A 25,472-nucleotide genomic window follows, 5' to 3' on the forward strand; every position below is an offset into this window, starting at 1 on the left:
GATCCAATAAATATGTATGTTGTTGTATACAAGTGTATATATACGTGTCTATATATAATTACTTTATATCTGAAATAGTAGCTACGACCAGCAATAGTCCAAGTCTGTGTGTTTATCTCTTTTGTTGTCGTCGGCCCCACTTCCAGAGCTGATGATGTATTTGTATTTGTATATGGGATGATCAAGCGATTATACATACATACATACTATTCATAATGTAGATGAAGCCGTTTGGAGTAATCCAGGGATTCCCAATTAAGTGGCAATGCCGGAAACTCACAGAGCACAAAAATGTTGCAATGCTGCATTTCTTGTTTTTTTTTTTGCATTTTGCTTTTCTAAAAGGAACATCTGCTTATAAAATACTTTTTGGAACCCCATCGCGGAATATCTCCCCACCGATCCAATGATGTCTGCGCCTCCGAAGCGTTCATACATACTGTATACTTCTCTCTTTCTCTGTGGCATTATTCATCCTCCTCCCTCGCCAACAATATGTGTAATACATACAAAAAATACATATATATAAACACACACACATTAATATACATACCAAATTTGTTTTGAACAAATTACAATACATATACGCATATACATATATAGTATAATTAAGCTGCTAACGGTAAAGGTAAATCGCATATAATATACATATAATTATAATTTATTACGTTCTCTCTCGCTCTGTGGTTAAAACTTTAATCTGTGACTTGTGATGCGGTGTCGAAACGTCAAGAAAATTGCACATGAAACTAGGTGAGCAAAATCCCTCAAATGATTAAATTTCCCCGCTGCCAGTGTTGCCACATTTAATGCAGAAAAAACGACATTACAAGTGGGAACACTTTTCTCTCTTATTATTTATATATTTTTTTGGTATTTGAAGTGAACACGAAAAACTGAAACTGTAAAATGCACACACATATTGTATTATTATTTGTAAATTGTCAAACCCTGCGATATTCTTCATCATTATCAAAGTGCTATCAAGCAAACAAAATCCAATTCCATTTATAGCTGCCAGTTTTGCGAGGGTGTTTTTTAAGGTTTTAGTTTTTAGTAAGCTCGGTATGTTCTATACTATACTGATGATAGATCAAACTACACATTCAATTATTTCGATTAACTATTAACACAAAGACTACTTGAAGACAGTTAGGCGACTTGTTGAAGGATTGCTCACAAAGTTTATGATATTTCTTGGGTTTCGTACACCGTTATTATGTTTGTTTATTTGTTTTGGGAACGCAGGATAACTTGGCAATTGTATGCGTCGAGTATTACATCTATAACGAAATAGTTGTACACATAATATATAGTATTAATGTATGCATATGGTAGGTAGGTATATACGCGTATGTATGCTCAATCAAGGTGGTTTGATTTTTGTTATGTTTTCTGTTTTGTTTTTGTTCTTACGTCTCTCTTAAGCTTAAGCTTACACAATGTCAATTCAAAAACTGTACAAATTTTGACGTATTCACTGAAATGGTAAGAGCATAATGGAGTCCAGATTATTCAACTATAATGTGGCAAAAATTCATAGATGCATGCATGCAAAAGAACAAAAAAAAACAAATGTAGGTGGGCGGAGCAGCATGCAAATAGCGTATACGCATCGTTAGCCCCGGTGGAAAAAACTCAAAAAAAGCATTTGGCGCATACAGCTTAATCTTAGATTGGGACTTTTGCGCTTTATTTGTTTAATTTGTTTATTTATTTGTAGGTAGTATTATGGTATATATTATTAAAATTGTTTTTTCTTTATTTTTTTGTATATAATTCTATAGAAATTGTGTGTGTGTGTGTTGCAATCGTTGCCACCACACGAGGCTCGAAAGGCGTCACAAGGAAATGTGATCGCCAGAGCTTATCATAATCATCATCAGTAGTATCAGTATCATCGTTTGTTTGCAGCATCATCATCCAGCCCCCTTATCATAATAATCATCGATTTGACATACAATTTGTTGCTTGTTTTTCTTTTCTTTTTTGTGTGTGTGTCTGTCTATGTGTGTGTGTTTACTCTACATATAAAGAACCATTTCATTTTTTATTGCGGCTGTGACAGCGTGAGGACCAGCCCAACGTACAGAGACAGAGAGGGTGGTAGCTAGGTAGATAGGCGACGAGATAGAGGGGCGAGTAGAGTGATATATATATGTGGGGTGCAATCAGTTGGTTGGTTGGCCTAACAGTTGTTTGCATCGGGCGGCGGCGTTGTCAGGTACTCATCGGGTCGCTTGTGCTCGATGAGGGCGCGCACGGTGCCGCTGTCCGAGGGCAGATCGGATTTTCGTCGTACCAGCGGCTTCTCCTTGTTCCGTTCGCCGCGTATCTGTTTGGTGTGAGTAAGCGGAGCGTAATGCAAACGTAAAAGCATTAAAATGATGATAGTGGCGGGGGGCAACCACAAATGCCCCCGCCAATACATACACACACACACACATGTACATGTAGATTACAGTTTACAGATTATCGATTACGAGATTACACAAGTGTGCAACACTTGACGATTTGACTGACAGAGTTACGAGAGATCTACATAGATGTTATTTTGTTCTAGTCGGTGTGATGTGATTTTAATTAGTTAGTTGCCTCTACATATAGCACACACTCACACTCACACACACGACTAGTACACACACACATACATGGAACTGTTAGCTAACTGTGGTCATAATTTACAAAGTTTGTTCTTGATGAGTAATGTGTTCGAAGAGTGTGAAGTTTGTACTACAATTTATAAGTCTTATATACACATTTCAATTGGCTTAATAAATTATGTTATTATTCACACACACACACAAACGATTGACTTTCGATTACATTTTTAATAGATATATTGATATGGTAATAAACAAAATAAATCCACATTTTGAGCAAAGGATATGCACGTTTCTATACAGTATAGTGTTATATAATGCTGATGACTGGGCCCATTAAATCTATAGGATTAATTGGCTATTGGTTAGTATATCTTGGTCATGGGGTAAACGGAGGGTGGGTGTATTGTTGTTGAAGGAGGAGGAGGAGTAGGTGTAATGACAAAACCAATAAATAAGTACACATATACGATGTAGATATATATTAAATAGATACAGATACAGAAACATGTATTTATAACTGACATGAGTGCGATTATTGTTTGTAACAGGCATTCTCATTCGTTCGTTCTTTCGTTCGATTAGTACTTGCTTTTTTTTTTAGACAGATTTTGGTGCTTAAAGACTTAAAACTTGCGCGCTTACGATTAACGCACCGTTAATACACACACATACAAACATACTGGTTGGTTGATTCAGTTAGTAGTTGTGTAGTGTGGTTAATGTGGCTAGGGCTTGTCTCACCTCTCTGGGCTCCTGATTTGACTGCTGTTGTTTTAGCGACGCTTGCGGCCTTGACTGCTGCTGCTGTTGTTGTTGTTGCTGCTGTTGTTGTTGCTGTTGACTCTGATCGAGCTTATCGTAGGTCAGATCACAATTCTCATTGTATTCATCGTACAGCATTTGACTCTCGGACATTTGCAGGTAATCGTTGAAGCGTCGCATCTTTGTCCACTCCGGATTAGTTTTAGCGAGACTCTCCACCTGTTGCCAAAGCTCCTCGCGCTGATTAAGCTTCTCTCGTTCCCTAAAACAAAAAAGGATAGTGCTTTAGACTTCTATATTAATTAAAACTTATATGCATTGTGTTACATTTGCTTCTCTTGCTTGTAGTTTTTGCTACACTCATCGAACAATCGTTGATTCATTTCCATAAACAGTTTGAGTGCATTGTAAATGAGACCGTGGATGGTCTTATTCCAGTGCGTCTTCGAGTTGCGATTCAGCGCCGGAAACATGATGGGCAGTATGACCTGCGAGTTGTCCGTTATCAGCGACATAATGTACTCGTTATTCCAATAGTAAAGTGCACGCTCGGCCACCTGAAAATGTGGCGACGACACACACTTGGATATCTGGCGAAACAGTGGTGCCATGACCTTTTGAAATTCAGCCGGCTCAATTACATCGAGCAGCTCTTCTAGCTCATTCAAAAACATCACCTCCTTGGGACTGTGTGTTTTGGGCCAAAACTTCAATAGACTTCTGCAAGTTGTTAAAAAGTATTGTGATTGTGCGTCTTGGGAGTAAAAGAAGAAGTAAGAATGACAAACTTACTTGATGACTGCCTCTGACAAACTGGGATCCTTCTCAAGGAACTGCACCACACAATAGGTCAACTGCGGATGGTAGACGGAGAGGCTCTTGGCTTTGTGCAATGGCAACAATACCTTAAGTAAAAATTGTTTGTGCTCCTCCTTGAGCGGCAATGCGAAGCCATTAATAATGCTGCCCAAAATCTCGAGCAGTTCAGCAATGCCATTATGATGTTCCGTTTCGTAAATGAATCTGCAAAAGAATCGAAGAGATTATTTCCATATTCTGCAAACATATTCAATTCTTAGAGACTCACCTGTAAAACACATTGTTGATTTGCTTCCTAATAAATGCCCGCAAGCCAAGGAATTTGCCATAGATGCGATGTAAAACAGTCTTAAGGAAATCACGTTCACGTGGATCCTCCGAATCGAATAAATCCAACAGTTGTAATACAAATTGATGATCGATAAAACGTTTTGCAATATTTGGCTGGAAATCGGGCGATTCCAGGAAGCGCAAAATTAGCTCATAGACTAATTGCAAATGTGGCCAAGATGATTCCAATGTTGGCTCATCCTCCTCTGGATCGAATTCGGCCCCATTCGGATTTGATGACGGCGGCAACGTGCGAAATAGATTCACGGCAAACTGCATATCAAATGTTTATGATTATTTTGTGTATTTAATAAAAGTACTTTATAGTTAGATTTACCATATTGATGGCCTCCGGATAGATAATCTCTGTGATGACACCATTCTGATTGGACAGATACTCGACCATCTCGTGGAGGGCGGCGCGTTTCACCTCCTTCCATTTCAGATCGCTTAGCGGCTCCGAGAAATCGAAGAGCGTGCAACATTGTCGAATTTTCTGCAGCAGCAGTTCCTCACGCTCCGGGGCCGGTGTTTCTACACGAAAGAAAGAAAACAATTCCAAATTTTGATATTAACACAGAAGTTGATAATCGTTAAAAGTATTTAAACTGAAAAGCGCTACACAAATCGAACGAGATCATCTCTGACAACAAATTGTAACTGAAAAATGTGGACAACAACAAAACGGAAAAGGCAAGCACAAAACTTAAAATAAAAAAAAACGAGATAATTGCAAACTTCTAAGAAGCTAAATTAGTAGGAGGAGCATAACCAAATTAGCAACCTCGCAGTGGCGGCAAAGCCAGCGCAGTTGATGCATTCGGTGGCGCATGAAACAGATTCCGATCGCGTGCCCTTCCTGGACTGCCCGTCAGCTGTTGCAGCGTCTGCGGCGACGACAATTGATGGGCCATCGCAGCAGCAGCCGCAGCAGCAGCAGCAGTTGCATCGCCGCCGCCGTTTTGTTTCAACGACGACGGAGGCATTGACATCATCATCGTTGTTGTCGTTGTCGCTGTCGCTGGTGTCGCCACCACAGTCGCCGCCGCATTGCCGTTGCGCTGGCCAATGCCCAGGGAAATGCTTATGCCACCGACCAGATTCTGTGCCACCGTTGTGCGCTGCAGCTGCAGCTGCTCCTCGACAGTTGTCACATCAACATTGCCGCTGATGCTGCTGCTGCTGGAGATGTTGATGCTGCTGCTGGTGGTAATGCTGGTTGTAGTGGTGATGTTGTTGGTGCCGCTGCTGCTACTGTTGTTGCCACTACTGGAGGAGGCTGCAGCAGCATTGCTGCCAACACTTTTGGTGGCATTCAATATGTTCTTTATGGCCGCAGCTGCGCTCACGGGTGACTGTGGTTGTTGTTGTTGTTGGTGGATGCGATGCGAATTGTTGGTGATATTGATTTTGATTTATGAAATGAATTAGAGCAGAGAATTGTCATTCATTATGTTGTCTGATTGTCTGGTGGAAGTCTGCTGTTGTGTCTTTCTTTCAGTGTCTGTTTTCTGTGTGTTCTGTGTTTGTTTTTTGTTTTGTAGATAGTGGAAGTAATGCTTGCAAACCTTGCTGCTGCCGCTGGCCGTTGAACTGGCTCCGTTTCCACCAACCGCCCCAGCTGCTGACCCAGTGCTCAGCAGCGAGCTCGCCGTTGTCGCTGCCGAAAAGTGTTGCGCCAACGTGGACACCAAAGAACTCCCACCGCCGCCGCTGCCACTTGCTCCAGCTGTTGTGCTGGGCGTATTCTTAGCATTCGACATGGTTGCTGCTGCTGCGGTTGGCACATTCGTTGTGCTGGACGATAGCGACAACGAGGATGTGGATGATTGTGAGCCAAACGGCGATGAGGATGCAATTAATGCGGCTGCTGCCGAATTTGCGCCACCGCCGTATGTCACTGCCGACGATGGCGACGACGTCGACGATGTGGAGCTGGATGCCAATGAGTTGGCTGCTAGCGAGGATGAGGCTGCCTGCGATAGCGAGGACAGCGCCGATGCCGATGAATTGGAGCTAGTCGATGACGATGATGGTGATGATGTTGCTGTTGCTGTTGTCGTCACGTTGCCGGCACTTGCCTCGGGCGGCGACAGTGGCATCTTACGTGACTGCAACTCAAATTTGGCCTTCAGCTCTTCGACGCTGCTGAACTTGAATTTGCTGCCACCACCAGACGCAGAAGAAGCCGAGTCTCGTTCCCCCTCCACGTCGATAATGTCGTCGTCGTCAGCCAGCTGATCTAAGCCACTGTGAAATGATGGCGACTTGGGAATCCGAATGTTACCAAGAGCATAATAACCACTAGATGCGACGTTGTTCACTGCTGTGTTGACTGCTGGCAGCGGTGGTTGCTGTTGCTGTGACTGCTGCTGATGTTGCTGTTGATTGTTTGCCGTGTTATTGTTACCAGTCGTTGTCGTTGGCTGCTGCTGTTTGGTGGGACCGTTGTGGTGGTTACCCGTCAGCAACATAGCACCGATGACCATTTCATTAGTGCCGCACTTGGTTTAATGGCGGCGCAATCGAAACGCATCGCACACTTAATGTTCTCAATTTGCTAATTTGTTCTTCTCACTGTCTCTATAAATGTTCTAACAACAACCATACAACAACAAAAGAAACTAAGAACAACTAACAAACGTCTAGGAAAACTTGCGACACTATCGAAATGTTAATTTCTTTTTTTCTCACTGCTCTATTTTTTTTTGTTTTAAGCGTATATTATGTTTATTATAATAGCATCTGTAATGGGAATTGCAATATATATATATATAGAAAGAGATTATGATTTATTTATGTATGTGGTAAATGGTGAGAGAAACGTGAAATGAAAATGCATAAATGGAAAATGAAAATGCATAAATGATTCGCAATTCGAATACGAGACAAAATGAACTCATCAAAATAATGGTTTGCTGGGGGGCTAGCGAAATTATAATTTATAGTTATTCTATATATACTCTATAAGTGTATATGATTTATCTAGATAAAGCACTTACGAATCGCACTATGACAAAAAAATAATAAGCGAACTCAACCGGTTTTTGCCGTGTCTGAAAATATCTTTCAACACAATTCCGATTCCGATATCGATTCGCTTGTAACGGTATTTGTTGCTCACCCGGCAAACAAAGAAGACTTGTTAATTTGTTGCTATTCAAACTGCAAAACAATATTGTTTTGCTGGTGTGTAAAATGCTTTTTATTAATTTAATTCGAATTTTTAATGCGGAGCTGCCGCAAAAGTCGCTTTGACTGCGGCTCCAATTTGTTAAGGGCGAAAGGCAACAGGAAAAATCGATAACATTTGCCGTGGGCGAGCGCGCAGGAAGACAAGAGAGCAAGCTCCAAACAGCGAGAGAGCGCGCAGCTGCAAAAGAGCAGTGTTGCCACCTATAATGACATGACAACAACAACAATAACAAATCGCTGTAGTGCCAAAAAGGCAACAATTTGAATGCCAATGGCAAACGTTTTATTAATTAGCAAGTAGTAGGTAAAGCAATAAACCAAAATCAAACAAATGAATCTGCGCTTCACTGCAACACGAGCAGCGAGCGATAGAGAGAGAGGGAAAGAGCGAGTGTGAAGTACAACGGGAGAGCGCAAGTGTAAAAAATGGGGCGGCGGGCGTAACTGACGTATGCAAATGTACGTGTGTGTGTGTTTGTGTAAGCTTTTTTGTTTTTGTTTTTGCTGTTTTGTGTTAGTGTTGAACAACCCTGCGAAATAGTCATCACTCACTTGACCTTTGCGAACTTGCTTAATAAATAAATAACACAATAACAGGAAAAAAAAGAACAACAAAATCGAACCAACTGCCCAACTGAAACAGCTGATCGACGACACACGCAACTCAAACGAAATTACCATATAATTATTGCATTGTATAAACCGTATTAGCAAATTGTGTTTACTTACTTTCATTGAGCGGACTGAGCGCCGTAAGCTCACAGTTTTTGGATACATTATAACGGGAGCTCGCCTGCCGCTTCTCCTTGCGCACAAGCGGTGTGGTGGTTAGGTTTAGTCCCTTGGTGATCTGCGTGGGTGGCGGTGCATCGCGCGGTGGTGTGCTGTCCTTGTCTGTCTTGTTAGCCTGCAAAATTATCGATGATAACGATTTGTAGCAAATTAAATGTCAGTGTGAAGGGCAACGCAGCCTCAAATTCGTCACATGGCAAGAGAACAAGAGAGAGCGAGAGGTGGAAAGAGCAACAAAAGCCGAAATCAAAACAATAGTAAAGCAACAACAAAAAAAGAGAAAAATCCTTGGGAGAGGGGCACCTTTAACGTTCCGCATTATTTTGTTACCTTGGTCTGTGCAAATCCTTGACGCCTAAGTCGAGCTGTCGCCTGTATGGTGGTGGGGGGGTGTTAGTCTCGTGTTTTAGTAATGCCAACACACACAGACGCACAATAATGTGCAATCTCTACTCGCATACACACACACATAAATACGGTACGTGTACTTTGGACATGCATTTGACAGTTGACAGTGCGTTTTGTCTAATACGATTTTGGTTTACGTTTTCTAATTCGATTGCAAACCTTAAGAATCTAATTGGAATCGATCACATACACACACACACTCATACTCACGTATGCGCGCGTGTGTTTGCGGGAAAGCATTGGACAGTGATAAGATTAGATATACAATTGGTGCGTTAAGGTTGCTGCCACAAGGAAGTCTATAATAAGTGTATTTTTTGGGGTACGAGGAGGCTAACACACACCACAAAAAACCAAAAAAGAAATCGTTCTATAATTGACGTCAATTACTCAACATGCTCTTTGGGGTCTGGGTCGGCTTGTTGATATACTTGTTATTAATTTTATGTCATTTTTGCGATGTTATCGACAAGCCGACACTTGCATACGCAAATATTCTTCTTTTTTTTTTGTTGAGGAGGTCACACTAAGGATTACACAATGTTATCGACAAGCCGACTTTTTGTTATTTGAATTGGGGTCACACTAAGGACTAGACAATGCACATAAACAAAAAAGTGTGGGGAGGGGAACAGTTATTACTCACCTCGCTTTTGCTGGGAGTAACAACAATGCCGCTGGTCAGAAGAACGTTGGGTGATGTTGCTGTTGTTGAAACTGCTGCTGTTGCAGATGCTGCTGCTACTGGCGTTGTTGCTGTTGTTGTACTAAAGTTAATGTTATTCTCTTTGATACCGTTAGTGGCGGTTGTGACTTTGTTATTGTTGTTATTTGTGGCCGTTTCGTTTTTGGTTGACGCTTCGACTGACGTCGCTGCCGCTGCTGCTGGCTCTGCTGCTGCCGCTGCTGATGATGAGACCGCCACTGTTGCCGCTGTTGCTGCTGTCGGGCTTTTTGTTGCTGCTTCTAATGCGTCGTTATCCATAATACGCTTTCAGCTTTATCTGCAGCTTTACTTTGGGGTACTGCTTCCGTCTCTTTCCAACAACAGCTGCACAGACCGCACACACACAAACACACACAACAACAACAACAGAAATAAGAGTTTTGCTAAATTCTCTCTCCTTTTTTGTGTTTGTGTTATTTTTTTGTTTGTTGTACTCTGTCTGTCTTGTTCTTTTTTTTAATCGTTTTGTATCTGACAATTACAGGCACAATTCAAAAACCACCGCTGTGGGAGTGTTTGAAAAGAAAATCAACGTAGCAAATAACAAAATTAGAAAACACAAATAAATCAAATCAAGTAATAATCACAACAACAACATGCAGTACATTTTTTTACCGATCAGCCTACACACGCATACACGGACACAAGTACACATACGCACACACACACATACGATCAGACTTTGCGAATAGATAGGTGTATGAAAAGGGGGCAAAGAAAAGAAAACTTGGTCTGAAGTCGAAGTTGTCACACACATTAATGCCATGAGCTGGTTAAAAAAAAACAACCGGTTATAAACGATTCTAAACATATCCAAGAGGCTGCACTTGATCAAGCATACGGCTTCCGATCCAACCACATATCCACATGCAAGCACATACTTACATACATTCATATAAACGCATGTATGCATGTGAATACATAGATTGATATGCTTTCGATGTTTTCGTAGGGATTTTCGCCAATTGGATGTTTGGTTGAATCAGGTGACGAAACGTCACAAACAAACGTCTTTTTAAATAATGCTCTCATCCATACCATTGTTCGTTGTTGTTCGTTTTTTCACTATTCACGATTCAAGCGCAGAAAATATAAATACGAATTCCAAAACACACAGACGCAATGCGGACAGCGAACGCAAGCAACAAGTTGCGAAGCAATGGCCGTCGCCGTCGATCAGAGTTGCCAGACTCAGAATTCATCTGATTCTCATTCCCATTTCCCATGCGAATGTCAAGTGTGTGCACAACATTTTATTAGTACATATTCTCTTCGGTGGAGGAGGGGGGTTTTGCTGGGTTGCTTTACATTCCAATACACATAAATATTGTTTAGAGCAAAACGGAATGTATATATGTATGTTTGTTTGTATATAAAAGATATGAGCAATAATATGCTTAAGCTTTATATGTCACCTTAGAGCGCGCGGAGGGCGACAGCTCTGCCCGCTAACAAGAGGGAATAGAGCGAGAGAGATTGAGCATGAGAGAATAAAAATAAAATGAATGTGTACTATGCATAATTAATAGTTGCAGCAAAAAGGCAAGCCAAACAATAATAGATATGTATGTATGCAAATAACAAAAAAAAAATAAAAACTAAACTTTGAATGTCAAAAGGGGGAGCGTGTTTAGGGCTGGGCAAACAGTCGGGAAGATAGAGAAGATGGGGCCTTTTATTTACCGCCAGAAGCTGCAAGAACTTGTTCAATTTGCCTCTGCTGCGATTTAACATCAAATATTTTTGCTGATTAAAGTTGTTTTCCTGTGTTTTTGTTTCTTTTCGTACTTTTTACGTAAAATGCGAATTCTAACACACACATACACGCACGCACGCACACTCATACACACAAAAGACTCGCAATCGCACTCGCACTGTTTTTTTCTCGTTAATTCACTCGACTCGAGCTTTCGAGGCTATGGATGGGATGGCTGCTTGCTAATATTGCTGTGTGAATTATTATTTGCGCTTCACTTCTGCGCTGCAATTTTCTCTTTCGATTTACGCTTTTCACAATGGTTTTAGCACCAATCACAACTTGATATCAGTTTAAAGATTATTCAGGTTCACCTTTTTATCAATAACACTCCACATCAAGAGCTAGTTTTAATAGAAATTTATTATTTATGTAAAATATTTTGTTCACGCAACGTCGCTGCTGAATAGAAACTGTGTTGCCAGACTGCCGAACAGTTGACTAGGGAACATGACGACGACGGATTCATTTAACGAAAGTCGATTGTTGCGATATATCGATAGTTTGAGTTAAGTCAATAATAGCCTCTTTCCACCTCTCGGTTTTCTTTGGTTTTCTTTGGTTTTTTCACGTTCAGGCCGAATGTTACGTTCGCCCCATGTAAAAACCCATAAGAAAAAAAAGTCGGTTTTTCTACGTTCGCGAGCTACGTAGAAATAGCGAACGCACTTTTTGGGTAATTATGCGATATTTTGATCGATATGACAACGAAAAAGAGCTCACCACTAACAAAACAGCTGACATTAAAGTGCGCCAAGGTATGAAAATAGAAAAATAAAAATTTTATTTTGCTTTTTTAAAGCAAATTTTTTATATTTTAGATGAGCCAAAAAACTCGAAAGCCGTCAATATCGTGGAGTGGCATCCACAAGGCTATGTTGTTCGAGTTATGGGAGGAGAAATGTAGTGCCTTTTTTGGCCAATCCACAAAGGCGCTCCACAAGGATGCCAAACTCCTCCCTATTAATTCGAAAATTATCTTCAAAAAATGATTCGTTGTTTCCAGGAACATCGCGCTCCTAAAAACACCCATGCCGTTGCTAAAAAGTAAATGTATTTATGTAAATATTACATTGCTGCCAGCAATGGCCTATACTCTATACTTCGCTAATTTTCCCTCCACTTCGTTAAAATCCTCATAAAAATTCTGCAATTTAATAAAATTTTCCATCTTCAAATGCGCGTGCTGTTTTTTGAAATGTTCGCCAACTCGTGTTTACATTTGAACAGCTGATATTTCAGAGCGGCCATATTGAGAAATTTACCGTTGCCCATATTTTTCGGTTCGTGCAGATGGAAACCCCGAAACGGGACTTTAAAAAAACGTAGAAAAACTGAGTGAGGTGGAAAGAGGCTATAATTCTAATTACTTATGTATCTTTAATTAGCGAATTACTTCAAAAGTGAATCTCTATGGAAGCACAATCACTCAAATTGATATATATTATAATTACAAATATTTGATCGATTTACGAGTGCGGTCTTCAAACAATTTGCAAATGTAGTTAATTTTCAACTTTTTAAATAAATCTTAATGTTCTGTTTTTCATAGAAAGATACGCATAAATTATTCCATTCGTACGTTACCGGCAAGTGCATTTATAGTTCTTATCGATATTAATGGACATTACGAAAGGGTTAATAATATCGCTTTTATTTTCATCACTAAGCTTGCAGATGGCAACACTGACATGCCATTTAATTTGTTTATAAAATAAAACTATTTGAAGAGAAACAAATAAGCATTGCCATGCTCATTACAATAAAAGTGCTCAAGGGCAAAGATTGCACACTCGAGGTAGGCTAAACAGTCAATTAACAAAAATACTTTTTGCTATATTACGCTATATTTCCAATTAGGTTTCACCGACGTCCACCATACAGGAGGTGAAAGAACAAATTGATGCCGCTCTTCAAATTCCCGCTTCAAATCAGAAGCTGCTGCTGCTCGGCCGCCCGCTAAACAATGATCAGACAATTGCCTCATATCCCAATATTAAAGAGGGCACCAAGCTCAATCTGGTGGTGATGAAACCCGGACTGCGTGATTGCATTTATCGAGCTTTTCGCAAATATTACTCAGAAGCGCAGTCCGAACGATTGGCAAATGAGTTTATTACGGACTTTGAGGCAAAACTTAAGGAACAGAGCCTGGATGATTTGGAACGCTTTGCTGATAATTCACTGTAAACTCTGATTTGTTGATGATAACATATTACATATGATTTGATTGTGTAGAATTATTAAAAAATGAACAAAAACACGACTGAGTTGTCATTCGGCATTTGTAATTTCGACAGTCTGGCAACGCTATTTTTTGCATTTCTGAACCGTACAGCTGGTGTGACGAGTGCGGAGTGTTGTCAGCAGTGTCAGAAGAGAGATGCAGGCGTGCAATTTTCTTAAACGAGTTGTTAACTCTACCAAACCAAACGTGCGATCTTTTTCCAGAACACTTGGAGCCATGGTCAAGGTAAGTTCAACGTGCATATCAAAAAAAATCGTGTACTTTTATCTGCAAGTGCGCATAATCTTATGTAAGATTGTTTTTTTGGCTGCTGTTAATATTGATTAAAGCGGAAGAGCGAGACAATTGCAAAAAAGTGCAAGGCCATCATCAAGGTTACAACATTCGTTCTTGTATTTTTTGTAGGTTGGAGATAAGCTGCCCTCTGTGGATCTCTTTGAGGATTCCCCGGCTAATAAGATAAACACCGGCGAGCTGACAAATGGCAAGAAAGTCATATTTTTTGGTGTTCCCGGTGCTTTCACCCCTGGGTGCTCCAAGGTGAGTTCATTTTAGAAATCTAATTCAAGAATTTTTTAATATAATCGTTTTAATTGCAGACGCATTTGCCTGGCTACATCAGTTCGGCCGACTCGCTGAAGGCGGAGCAGGGCGTAGATGAGATTGTCTGCGTCTCTGTCAACGATCCCTTTGTGATGTCAGCTTGGGGCAAGCAACATGGCGCGGGTGGCAAGGTTCGCTTGCTCGCTGATCCCGCTGGCGCTTTTGCTGCCGCTTTGGATGTGACCATCGATTTGCCACCGCTGGGCGGTGTGCGCTCCAAGCGTTACTCGATGGTTGTCCAGAATGGCGAGGTTAAGGAATTGAATGTGGAACCCGATGGCACTGGATTAAGCTGCTCTCTGGCCAACAATATTGGCAAGAAGTAAATGGCGAATATATGGAGAATACTAACTACTATTTCCTGGGAAGGTATCAAATAATCAATTAGTGGCCTGGCCAAAGCGCTAAAAATATCAAATACACTTTCAATTATATTATACTCTTATATATTGGGAAAGAAAACTATGTAGAGAATACACAACACAATATGAAATTAGAAAAGAACTATATGCGTAATGTTTTATGCTTTTTGTATATCTAGTCGGGGCGCAGATTCTGCACATAATCTTATCTCTAGCGATTATCAGTGTTGGGCGCAATCTTTTGGGAGAGCAATTTGCCATAGCCGCCTCGGCCAGCATCATAATCTGTACGATATTCGTCACGCACTTGTCCTCCAGTTTTGCCGCGTCCGTATTGACGGCCTTCAATGAAGCCGGCATCCCAATCCACGCGAATCAGTCGATCATCCAGTCTTGTGCCATTAACAAATCTGCAATGAATAACTTTGTTTAATGCAAATACAAATTGGGATAACAAAACATTGTCACTTGTTTTGCTTTTATCACGTAAAACAAATAATTCTCAAAGCGATGTATATGAAATATAACCAATTACGCGGGTAACTAATAAGGTTCACAAACAACAGTTTTTACACATTTTAAATAAACGTATTTGCGGACGAAAATCAGTTATGAAGACGTGCCAATAATTTAGCACATCACTGTTTTTGTTGTCATCTCTTTCGTACCTCATGGCAGCTTCAGCTTCGGGACGCGTATAATATTCAACGAAACAAAAGCCACAGGGCGTCTTCTTGTACTTGTCCAGGCCCATGACAATAAGCCGCACATCGCCGCAACGTGAGAAGAGCTCGTGTATCTGCTCCTCGGTTGTGTAGAATGATAAATTGCCCACATAAAGTGTGGTCGAGTCCCGCAAAGAGCGTTCTTGCTCCGAGCGTGAGCCCTAATTGGAAGAAACATATGTTTTAAACGTTGCCGGCTTGCGAAATATTATTTATTCTACTTACTTTAAAGTGCTGATCACGGTATGAACTTAATTCTATGGACGTGGCCATATTATATAGCGTAGAAAATTAAGTATAAATGAATTTAAACACGATAGCTAAAAAAAGATGAATATAAAACAATTTAAACGCTAGAGGTGAACAAACAGCGATGTCACTATCGACATATTCGATATTCTGAAAACGATTAAATATCTGACAATCAAATAACGTAAATTCATTTAATGTTGCAATATTGATTATTTTAGATGGATTATAGTCATAAAGTTCTTTAATAATAGATAACAGATGTATTTTTGCAACGAGGAAAATATGCGATGATTTCGTTCTTAAATAATTTACAGTGTGTACACACTAGTCAGGGCTGCATTTTTAAAATGTGGTTTTCTGTTAAGAGATATGCATACACTGCAATGGCCAGGTAGAAACAGCGTAGCAAAACAAAATATAATTGGCTGAAAAAGTGACAAAGCAACACCGCAAACACAAAGTGCAAAAGTTTATAAATGTCAAATTCACAAACTACCAGCGCCACAAAAAGGCAGCTGCGTTTTCGCGGTGACGTCAGTGCCAATGGCAATCGCATCGAGGAACTGCAGCAAAACGATGATATACCAAAAGTATCAAAGGCCAACAACAAACAGCCAACTTTGCAGGATGACGTTGGCGTTACAACAACAGCAGCTGCAGCAGCGGCAGCCGCAACTGCGGCACGCCTACAAAACGGTAAGTGCTAGCAACTGTAAACCATTTTGTTGCTAATCCATATGTTTGCTATTTCAGCTGGGTCTGAGACAAATACTTTTTACGACTTTTTCAAAGTGGAAATGACACGCGGCTATATGCTAGAACATGACGAGGAACGCTATTCAGCACGTCGTCAAAAGATCTACAGTTTTATGCGCATACCACGCGATCTTGAACGCTTCATGGTCTACGGCATTATGCAGTGTGCCGACTCCTTTCTCTACATTCACACCTTTCTTCCTGTGCGATTCATCTTGGCCGTTTGGTCGCTCTTGACGCGAACTGTTGCCCGGATTTGTCGCCTGCGTGGCAGCGGGCAGCGTTTGCTGTCGCCAGCGGAAATTTGTGATCTGCTCAAAGGTGCCATTTGGATTAGTGTGACGCTGATTATGCTGCTGGTGGACACCAATCGCGTCTATCACATTATCAAATCACAATCCATTATTAAGCTATACATATTCTACAATATGCTGGAAGTGGGAGATCGTTTGCTCTCGGCCTTTGGTCAGGACACCATTGATGCTTTGTTCTGGACGGCTACAGAACCAAAGAACTCCAAACGTGAGCACTTTGGTGTCTTAACACATGTTCTGTTTACCCTCATTTATGTGTTTCTGCATAGCGGATTAATCATGTTCCAGGTGAGCAATGTAGTTAGTTTTTTTGGATTAAAATAGGAAATGTAAATTAATAGCTTTCGATAGCTTATATACTATTAATCCTAGCAATTATTTATTCTAGAAATCGTATAATTTATTTTTTAATATTTTTCAATATTTTTGTTGTGATTTTCAAACGAATTTTAAATGATAACCACCATATATTATTATCGATTGTTGCACCTACAGCTTGTCGCTGCTGTTATCGATTGCTTCGTTGAATTGTATTGATTGCGTTGTGTTGAGTTGGCGGTAAATTTAAAATATGCTGCATTTCTTTCTCTCTTGCAGGCCACCTGTTTGAACGTTGCTGTAAACTCCAATAACAAAGGACTGCTCACCATTATGATATCCAATAATTTCGTGGAACTAAAAGGTTCGGTATTCAAGAAGTTCGACAAAAATAATCTATTCCAACTGACCTGCAGCGATGTGCGTGAACGCTTCCATTTGTCTGTGCTGCTGTTCATTGTGATGATACAGACGATGAAGGAGTTCGACTGGAGCATCACACAGTTCTGTGTCATGTTGCCCGATTGCTTTGCGGTTCTCTTCACTGAGATACTCATCGATTGGGTGAAGCATGCGTTCATCACTAGATTCAACGAGTTACCCGAGAGCATATATCGCGAGTACACCACAAGTTTGGCCTATGACATGACGCAGACCCGGCAGAAGCACGCTTTCTCCGACCACTCTGATCTTGTGGCACGTCGCATGGGTTTTATACCATTTCCATTGGCTGTGGTGCTCATCAAGGCAATCTACACGGCTGTTTCCTTCCACAACTTGGCCGCCTGGCTGCTCTTTTTGTTGGCGTATCTCTTTGCATTGGGTTTGCGCATCTGTTTGACGATTTGTGCATTGGGTAAGGCGTGTAAACTGATGAAGGAACATCAAACGGAACGCAACAGCTCGACGCCCAGCAGCATGACCAATATGCCAGTGATTGGAGCCACCGTTGGCTTTGGCTCTTCCAATGTTCAGGTGCTGAATAACAATAACAATATCAATAGCAGCAGCCACAATGCTCAATTTAAGCCAACGAATGTCTCGACGGCTGCCACACCGCTGGAACAAAGCATCAATTTCTCACGCATCTCGTTGACATCGACGCCCAAGAAGGCGACCAGTGAACTGGAGCTGGATGTGACCAATTCATTGGAGCTGGGTGCCACAGCATTGTTCTCCAACAGTGATGTGGATCTCGATGATGTGTGCCTCAACGAGCAGGTGACCAATTTGAATTCAAATCCCGCCAGTCAAGAGGTCTATCAGGATGAGGAGTTGGCGCGCAGCGAACCGGATTTCATGCAGCTCAGCGATGCTGGAAGCGGTGTCGGCGGCGGTGGCAGTGGTGAGAACAGTGCCAAGGCGCAGCAAGAGCGTTCCAAGAGGCTAACGAAGCGCACACACAAACGTTCCGAGTCCGAGCCCTTTATAGGGATGCCAAGCTTAAGCGAGAAGCCAACTGCGACTGGAGCTTCAGGGAATCCTACGTAGCGTGGACTCTGCGCATTTTAGTGAATTTTATTTTGCTTATCGCTAATGTAAATCGCTTGCGTCCTTATTTTTTTGGGGGCTAGAAAATACTTTGCTGGAGTATGGTCCTGGATAAAAATGTCTTATGTGTGTTTAGTGATACGGATTTAAATGTATTGTTTAGCTTAGCAACTCTATTGATGATAATGTTCCCTGGCTATTAAATTGCTTTTATTATAACCGAATGCCTTATAAAGAACTGATTAAATTGTAGCAGTGTTTAAATTTAAAATTCGATAAATTAGTTTAAGTTATCGATAGCAAGTTCATCGGGCTTCTGAGAATTTACAAATTATGCTGCATACTTTTGGGCTGATCGTAATTTCAACTACAGTTCAGAAAATACTTATTGTTCGCAATAAAAGCAACCATAAATTATCATAATTGCTTTAGTGCGTAAAGTAAATTCTGAGAATATTTGTTACACTTCCGCACCGCCTCCGCATAACCTTTAAGAGCTCTGCTCTGCTCTGCTCTTCTGTTGCCGACGTTTTGTGTGCGTGTCTGTGTGTGTGTGTAGGAAGCTCAGGGCGTTTTCCTGGTCTGGCACAGTGTCCTTGGCAAAGGAACCTAACCCACAAAAAACATACACATACACACAAAATGAGTCAGTGCACCTAAAAACTCAAGATGGTTCAGTGGGCAAGTTGAAAGCGAGTGTGAGCTGAAAATTTGCTTTCTTGCTTAAAGCAAACATTACCATATACATAAGACAGAGATACGACAGTCGTTGTTCGCTATTCGCCTGCCTGCGATGTTTGGTTTCATGAATGAAAATGGCTTTATTTGCTGGGTCCGTGTTTACACGCGTAGAAAAATCAACAAGCTGCAAATAGCGTGTGCCTTCCTCAACCTCACCCCTCCGCCAAGCGTTTTATCCCTGGCCAAAAACTCAACCAAGCCAAGCCGCAATCCAGCCCCACCTCTCCCCCCATTTACTCCTCGGACAAGCACGCGCGTGTTCACACACAAACAAACACACACGCACACACTTACATTTTACATTCAATTTACCGCTACACACGCGCCATCCCCTTTGGGCGTATCATTTTTATGAATGAAATTCTACGCTGACCTTGAGCGTAGTTACGTCAGCGCTAGATTAGGGGAAATTCTCTTCGTCCACACTCTCGCCACATCCTTTAATGCGCATGTTCGTCGCATTTGCCCCTTCGAGTTCGAATCTCGTGCTCGGTTTCATTCATAAAATGCGCGTGCGGTATTCATGAATGGCTCTACTTGTGGCCAAACAACAACAAGACTCTGTTCGGTGGCCCCTACTTTTCAAGGACACGCGTCGCACTTTTGTCGCTTAGCAGGCGTCCTTATTGATTTTCCCATTTTTTGCGTTCTCCCCTTTACATATGGATGTCGCGCCATCTCACATAAACTTTGTAACAAATCAAACACAAATTTTATGTTGCATACTTTTCGGCGGGTTAAAGTTGTTTTCTAGATAAAAACGTGGGCGAACTAAAGGTTCCTGCCAAAACACCTACGTAACAAATATTGGCAAGCATTAAAGTCTTTAATTTACTGGCTTTTTTCGCCGAATTACATAATAAGTTCGCATGAAAATTGTTCAAGCTGTGAACAAAATTTAAATTGTTGCAGCTTAACATACAATCTAGTATGTATTTTTGTAGTAGAGACTATTTATTATGTAATCGAATATCTTTTACAAAGCTTAAATGTTTGGTTTTCTTCTATTCAATAAGTGATTGATTGATTATCAATAAACAGTACCAATACATCTTGTTTAAGTAAATTTAGTTTATTTGGGCTTAATTTTTTTACAAATGTAATTTTTTTACAGAAAAACCTATCGAAAAAGCTGTAATCGATACAGCTCCTGTTTAAATGATCGGCTAAAAAGTGTGTACACACTAAAATTTAAATTTCAAATTCAAATTTCCAAAAGGAAATGAGTTGGCATCGTTTAGTTTTCGATTCATTTTCGACCTGCATGCAATTTCAATTATTAGTTAGTTTTCCAATAGTTTTTCACTGCGCCAAAAAGCTGTCTCCAAACGCAATTTCCGGCCGGCTGGTGTGCGTTAAAAATAGCCTTGAGTAAGGCTAGCAAAAATTGAAAGTGAACGCGCAGTTTTATGAATGAAAAAAGCACCCAAGTGCGCCGAACCTCGAACACCGAACTCCTCCCCCTTGCAAGGCAAACAAGAGAGAGAAGTTGGGTGGAAAAGTTTGATATCGAAGCCGGGTCGGCTGCCGGCAGAAGGCGACACCGGGTAGGGCAGGGCAGGGCCAATGGTTTGCCTTGCTCTTGACTGGCCTTAGCCCATAATTTATTGATTTTCTGTGGCAAGCGAAGAGGAGGACAGACAGCACATGCGCCCTACGTGCCCGACAGCTGCTTATCGTTGGCACATTGTCGTCACATTTGAGGGCATTTTGGACTCCCAATAAAACTGTTGCGTCACTGACGTCATACAAAAACACAGTTTACTAGCCAATAAATATATATGTATATATGTATGTTGATATATAGAAATACAAGTGTGCATAATTGAGAATTTGATTAAATTGGCATCTGTTGGCCACGTGAGAACTCATTAAACCATTCATATTTCTCAAGACGCGACTGAATCATCTCACCGAAAATATAAAGACGCACCGGCGCATAGTCGGCATCATCATCGAGATTATCCTCATCCGATTCACTGCCCGACAACAAGACATCGATGGCCAGGATGGCATGGAGCAGATAAGCCACGCCCGTGATTAGCGCACAAATCGCCTGAGCTCGCATGTATTCGATAAACGGATGAACTGGTTTCTCGACACCAACGTTCTTCAGGCTCATGATGTACATCATATGAAAGTCCCGTTCCGCATTCTCCAGTGTCATCAGCGAGATGACAGTGTGCAATATGAACCCGGAAAGGGATCGAATCACCTCCTCGCTGATGGAAACATTGTGTCCTGTGCAGATATTAATGCTGCTGCAGAGCGTTATGACCGTAAACAGATAGAAGGATGCGGAATAGAAGTAATGATTGATTTGCTTCCAGATCGGCAGGAAATCCAATGGTTGGGTCAGAAAGCCACGTATGTGAAAGTACATGAGTAACATGGATAACATCGATTCCACCGTATAAAACATGAATATCACCGGTCTGACCATCCTACCAAACCGATCCTTATATAGTATACACACATCTATATGATTGTAGTATGTAAAATAGTTTGTTGTTATTGTTGTTGTTTTGTACCCACATCCGACAGATTTCGCACAGAATGTTTGACACGCTTTTGTTGTGTGTAAGCCGTCGACGTCGTCGTCGTCTGGTCTCTGGATTGCTACGTCAGTTGAAAGTGCTTCGCTCATCATAAAAATAAAAAAAAAAAACCACTTCACATTTGCCCCGTTGCCAATGTGGTTGTTGTTGCTGTTGCTGCTGTTGTGGTTGGTCTTGGTCTTCTTGGTCAGGCAGTTGCTGTTGTTGCTGTTGTTTTGCTTCTGTCTACGCCGCTGGAAACAGTAGCAACATTTTGCTGGCAGTTTGATGTTGTTGACGGCCTGTTGACGGCGATTATGTTGATGACGCGCAAGTCCCAAAGACCGCAACGAATTTACGCGCAATTCTCCTCCACACAGCAGCAGCAACAGCAACAGCAGCAGCAGCAACAGCTCCTCCATCTCTCGAGTGGCAAGCGGTAAGCATTTGTACTTGTATTTAAATGCACACCACACGAAACGGTTGCGAAAATGTTAGACCACTCAGCATATTCATAAAAAAAAATACAGCTGAAAATATATGAACTAAAAAAAAGCAAAAACGAGGTGCAACAAACTTGTTTAAACTTTAATAAGAATAGCAATTATTGTGATATTTTGAAATTTAAGTAGAAATGTGTTTTTAATTAAGAAATATTATATTTGACAATCTTTGAAATGGTGGACGCTTCAAATAAGTAAGTTCTATATATAAATTTTATATTTTTTTTATCATTTACAGATAATTAAATAAATTCAATGGTCAATAAATAAGTATTTAATTAAAGACTGTTGAAATGAACTAACAAAGTTATGAGCAAATTTGTTTTATTATATTTTCATTAATAAATGGCTAAAATAGTAATATAAAATATATAAAATATAAATATGGTATGTGGGTAAATAATATTAATGTATTTACAAAAGAAATGAATACAATTAAAATTTTAGATATATTTAAATCATTAATTGCATTTAATATACTAAATAAACACTTGACTTGGAAATATTCATCTGTAACGTCGCCATTTTTTAAGGCTTCTTTTAAATCGATAACATTTATTGATAAAAAATATTCAACTGCAACGACGCCATTTTCAAAGGCTTCTTTAACATCGATAGCATTAATCGGTAACAAATATTCAGCTGCAATCGAGTCATTTCTTTGCCTTCTTCAAATTCGATATAAATTATCGATTATGAGCTAGCAAGCTTTCTATCTCCTTTTGTTTCTTACTTTCTTGCTCTCTATTCGAACATTTTGTTGCTGGTGTAGTTGATGGCCAAAAAAACAGAGAACCCGCACTTACAACAGTAGCTGCGGGAATATAACAAATCAGTTGCCCGTTGTTGTTGTTGTTGTTGTTGTTACTGTTTGCAGCAAAGTAAAAGGGTTAATTCATTTGGCTATAGCTGAGGAGTCATTCTGACTGCGTCATCTTGCAAAGAGACGTGCCTTGTGGCTTTTGCTGCTGCTGTTGTTGTTGTTGTTGTTGTTGCTACTGTTGTTTGCGGTGGCTGCGGCTGCTGCAATTTTGACAAGCAAACAGCGCTTAAGCAAGTTAAGTGGTTGTGGAGCAGCACACAAAAGCCCCTTTTTGCCTGTTGCCTGCCGCTTTGCTCAAGCCAAAATTCCAGGGATCAAGCTGCAACACAGTAGTCAGTTATTCAGTAGTCACATCAACCTCAGTCTTGGTCTCGGTCTCAACCTCAGCCTCATGCTCATCCTCATCCCCATCCACATCCACATCCTCATCGTACTCATCATCATTATCAGCATCTTGGCAACTCAAGTTGAACTTAAGCGCGTGTGCTTGCCTAGTTGTTGTTGTTGTTCGTCTTCTTCTTCGTCTTCTTCTTCGTTGTTGTTGTTGTTACTTTTCATTTTGGGGTTCGTCATCGCTTTCGTGTGTACACAGTGTGGATAACATACATACATATATAGCATAGTATATAGTCCCTGCTTGGTGTGTTGAAAAGTAAAAAGTGTGGTGCAGAGGGGGCGTCATCATATTTGCTTGGAATGTGCCCCAATATGCACTTAGAGGCCTCTCTGCAGCACAATTAAGAGTGCTAAACTCTTGTGTAATCGCATAGGCTACCCAAAACGCTCCAGTTACGCCCACCTTGGCCCCCCTAAGGGGCATGGCAGGCCACATGCCATTACAGTTAAATGCAAGTGCATAAATAACAATTACAGCTGCAGCAGCAGCCACTGCAATAGCAATAGCAACCACAGCAACAACAACAACAACAGCAACCACAACAGACGCTCAGGTGTCAATTGGGGGCCGCGTTGTCCGGCGGCCATTTTGCAAAAGCGCATTTGCCGATCGCCACATATATAGTATATCGACATATAATGCCCGTTGATTATTATGTTTACACATGGCTAGCAATTTCTTGGCTTGACTTTACCACAAAATATATAGAAACAACAACAAAAAGCACTTCTAATAATGAACCCGGGCCAAAGAAATCTCAATGCAAATCAACGGCAATTAATAATTCATCGCCCGCTGGGCTTCAAGCGTGGCGTTACAGCAATTATGAGCAGTTGGAAGGAGATAGACCGTATGAGAGGGAGCGGGACAGCGATAGCGAGAGTGAGAGATAGAGATTTAAGGAGAGAAAGAGGGAGAAAGAGGGAAAGCTAGAGTGCGAAAAAGTTGGGAGCGAACATGGCTGAAAACGGGGTTCAAATAATACAATAAGCTGCTACTCTAAATGCAAACGAGGGCGGCTCATAAAGTATGTATGCAAAGCACAAAGTGAAACAAGCTGAAAGGCAAACCAAAACAAGCTAACTGCTTAATTAAGAGCTGAGTTTGTTAGCCAAGAATAAAGTTCACTCTTAATTAAGCAATTCAAACAGATCATGAATATGCATATATTAAATCAATTTATAAGATTTGCGCGTTGATATCTTTATTCTACATATGTATGAAGAAGATAGCTTTTTGAGGTATTAAGAAATTATATTTTATTTTAGTTCAACATATTTTATATTGAATATATATTCATATATTACATATTGTGGCAGAATTATAGTTTTATTAATTCTATTTATTTCAAACTCAAAATGTGATCCTGCCTTTTCATTCTTTTCCTCACTACTAATTGCGTACGTACTAATTTTCAGTGTATACATATAAATTTTAAGTGTGTACATATTTTAAAATTATAATCAAATGAACGTTAATGTTCAAATGAAATAAAGTCTTGCGACACATATAATTTAAAATAGTATACAAAAGCGTTTTTACGAAAACTTAATAAAATGAAATATAAATTGTAATTTTCATAAATTTTTTATCCTTCTTATGTTATATTTACTACATTTTATTGATAACTTGCTAAAATTAAGGAGGTTTAACGATACAAAAAATATATTTGAATTTGAATAAATTTATTTATTTTAAATTAATAAATACTTTAATTTTAATCAATATTGTGATCTTCTAATCATATATTTACTAAATTTTATTGACAATGTGTCTAATTATATTACGGTATTCACCAATTATTATTGATAATTTTGCTAAAAATATATATTTTTATTTGAAGAAACGTAAGATTCAGATTTTAAAGATATTTATTTAGTTAAAACTTAAATTTAAAAAATAGCTGTCTTTAATCAAAATTTTTGTATATTAGTTTTAATTTTTTTTTTTCTTATGCAAATTATATATTATTTTCACAAATTAAAAAATATATATGAATACTAATTA

The 25,472-nt window shown here is 40.2% G+C and overlaps 6 protein-coding genes across 15 annotated transcripts; 3 read left to right on the top strand and 3 right to left on the bottom strand.

Annotated features, from left to right (window-relative positions):
• Positions 1-307: 307 nt before the first annotated feature.
• Positions 308-11,819, bottom strand: LOC132783864 (serine/threonine-protein phosphatase 2A 56 kDa regulatory subunit gamma isoform). 10 transcript variants are annotated; one of them, XM_060789162.1, is made up of 9 exons: positions 11,710-11,819; positions 9,559-10,143; positions 8,442-8,619; positions 4,855-5,051; positions 4,456-4,790; positions 4,161-4,391; positions 3,696-4,088; positions 3,348-3,630; positions 1,399-2,335 (listed from the first exon to the last, which is right to left on the bottom strand). In XM_060789162.1, the coding sequence occupies exons 2-9, from the start codon at positions 9,895-9,897 to the stop codon at positions 2,189-2,191; spliced, it is 2,103 nt and encodes a 700-aa protein (XP_060645145.1). In that variant the 5' UTR covers positions 9,898-10,143; positions 11,710-11,819; the 3' UTR covers positions 1,399-2,188. The 10 variants fall into 10 exon arrangements, with proteins under 10 accessions (XP_060645143.1, XP_060645145.1, XP_060645146.1 ...); XM_060789163.1 differs by lacking the exon at positions 11,710-11,819 and adding an exon at positions 10,678-10,796; XM_060789160.1 differs by lacking the exons at positions 1,399-2,335; positions 8,442-8,619; positions 9,559-10,143; positions 11,710-11,819 and adding exons at positions 308-1,283; positions 5,302-5,872; positions 6,086-7,184.
• Positions 11,820-13,042: 1,223 nt separating this feature from the next.
• LOC132783875 (ubiquitin-like protein 4A) lies at positions 13,043-13,656 on the top strand. The gene is made up of 2 exons (XM_060789181.1): positions 13,043-13,193; positions 13,256-13,656. Exons 1-2 carry the CDS (start codon positions 13,146-13,148, stop codon positions 13,583-13,585), a joined length of 378 nt encoding a protein of 125 aa, XP_060645164.1. The 5' UTR covers positions 13,043-13,145; the 3' UTR covers positions 13,586-13,656.
• A 54-nt stretch (positions 13,657-13,710) lies between these two features.
• Positions 13,711-14,750, top strand: LOC132783873 (peroxiredoxin-5, mitochondrial). Its single transcript, XM_060789179.1, has 3 exons — positions 13,711-13,868; positions 14,049-14,183; positions 14,243-14,750. The coding sequence occupies exons 1-3, from the start codon at positions 13,779-13,781 to the stop codon at positions 14,570-14,572; spliced, it is 555 nt and encodes a 184-aa protein (XP_060645162.1). The 5' UTR covers positions 13,711-13,778; the 3' UTR covers positions 14,573-14,750.
• On the bottom strand, positions 14,418-15,708 carry LOC132783874 (nuclear cap-binding protein subunit 2). The gene is made up of 3 exons (XM_060789180.1): positions 15,559-15,708; positions 15,277-15,494; positions 14,418-15,018 (listed from the first exon to the last, which is right to left on the bottom strand). Exons 1-3 carry the CDS (start codon positions 15,604-15,606, stop codon positions 14,820-14,822), a joined length of 465 nt encoding a protein of 154 aa, XP_060645163.1. The 5' UTR covers positions 15,607-15,708; the 3' UTR covers positions 14,418-14,819.
• A 246-nt stretch (positions 15,709-15,954) lies between these two features.
• LOC132783867 (protein TAPT1 homolog) lies at positions 15,955-18,703 on the top strand. The gene is made up of 3 exons (XM_060789172.1): positions 15,955-16,281; positions 16,339-16,943; positions 17,253-18,703. Exons 1-3 carry the CDS (start codon positions 16,062-16,064, stop codon positions 18,462-18,464), a joined length of 2,037 nt encoding a protein of 678 aa, XP_060645155.1. The 5' UTR covers positions 15,955-16,061; the 3' UTR covers positions 18,465-18,703.
• Positions 18,704-20,956: 2,253 nt separating this feature from the next.
• Positions 20,957-21,755, bottom strand: LOC132785472 (uncharacterized). The gene has a single exon (XM_060791588.1). It carries the CDS (start codon positions 21,646-21,648, stop codon positions 21,043-21,045), a length of 606 nt encoding a protein of 201 aa, XP_060647571.1. The 5' UTR covers positions 21,649-21,755; the 3' UTR covers positions 20,957-21,042.
• Between the last annotated feature and the right edge of the window lie 3,717 nt (positions 21,756-25,472).

The sequence above is a fragment of the Drosophila nasuta genome, chromosome 2R, assembly GCF_023558535.2.
Source record: "Drosophila nasuta strain 15112-1781.00 chromosome 2R, ASM2355853v1, whole genome shotgun sequence".
NCBI lineage: Eukaryota > Metazoa > Arthropoda > Insecta > Diptera > Drosophilidae > Drosophila > Drosophila nasuta.

Coding starts and splice junctions, on each gene's coding strand:
- LOC132783864 (XM_060789158.1), bottom strand. CDS start 7,006: ATGGTCATCGGTGCTATGTTGCTGACGGGTAACCACCACAACGGTCCC. Junction 5,873..6,085: donor CGGCCAGCGGCAGCAGCAAG/GTTTGCAAGCAT, acceptor CAACAACCACAG/TCACCCGTGAGCGCAGCTGC. Junction 2,336..3,347: donor CAAATCAGGAGCCCAGAGAG/GTGAGACAAGCC, acceptor CACACCAAACAG/ATACGCGGCGAACGGAACAA.
- LOC132783875 (XM_060789181.1), top strand. CDS start 13,146: ATGCTCATTACAATAAAAGTGCTCAAGGGCAAAGATTGCACACTCGAG. Junction 13,194..13,255: donor GCAAAGATTGCACACTCGAG/GTAGGCTAAACA, acceptor ATTTCCAATTAG/GTTTCACCGACGTCCACCAT.
- LOC132783873 (XM_060789179.1), top strand. CDS start 13,779: ATGCAGGCGTGCAATTTTCTTAAACGAGTTGTTAACTCTACCAAACCA. Junction 13,869..14,048: donor CACTTGGAGCCATGGTCAAG/GTAAGTTCAACG, acceptor TATTTTTTGTAG/GTTGGAGATAAGCTGCCCTC. Junction 14,184..14,242: donor TCACCCCTGGGTGCTCCAAG/GTGAGTTCATTT, acceptor TTTTAATTGCAG/ACGCATTTGCCTGGCTACAT.
- LOC132783874 (XM_060789180.1), bottom strand. CDS start 15,606: ATGGCCACGTCCATAGAATTAAGTTCATACCGTGATCAGCACTTTAAA. Junction 15,495..15,558: donor ACCGTGATCAGCACTTTAAA/GTAAGTAGAATA, acceptor TCTTCCAATTAG/GGCTCACGCTCGGAGCAAGA. Junction 15,019..15,276: donor GAAGCTGAAGCTGCCATGAG/GTACGAAAGAGA, acceptor TATTCATTGCAG/ATTTGTTAATGGCACAAGAC.
- LOC132783867 (XM_060789172.1), top strand. CDS start 16,062: ATGTCAAATTCACAAACTACCAGCGCCACAAAAAGGCAGCTGCGTTTT. Junction 16,282..16,338: donor TGCGGCACGCCTACAAAACG/GTAAGTGCTAGC, acceptor TTGCTATTTCAG/CTGGGTCTGAGACAAATACT. Junction 16,944..17,252: donor GCGGATTAATCATGTTCCAG/GTGAGCAATGTA, acceptor TCTCTCTTGCAG/GCCACCTGTTTGAACGTTGC.
- LOC132785472 (XM_060791588.1), bottom strand. CDS start 21,648: ATGGTCAGACCGGTGATATTCATGTTTTATACGGTGGAATCGATGTTA.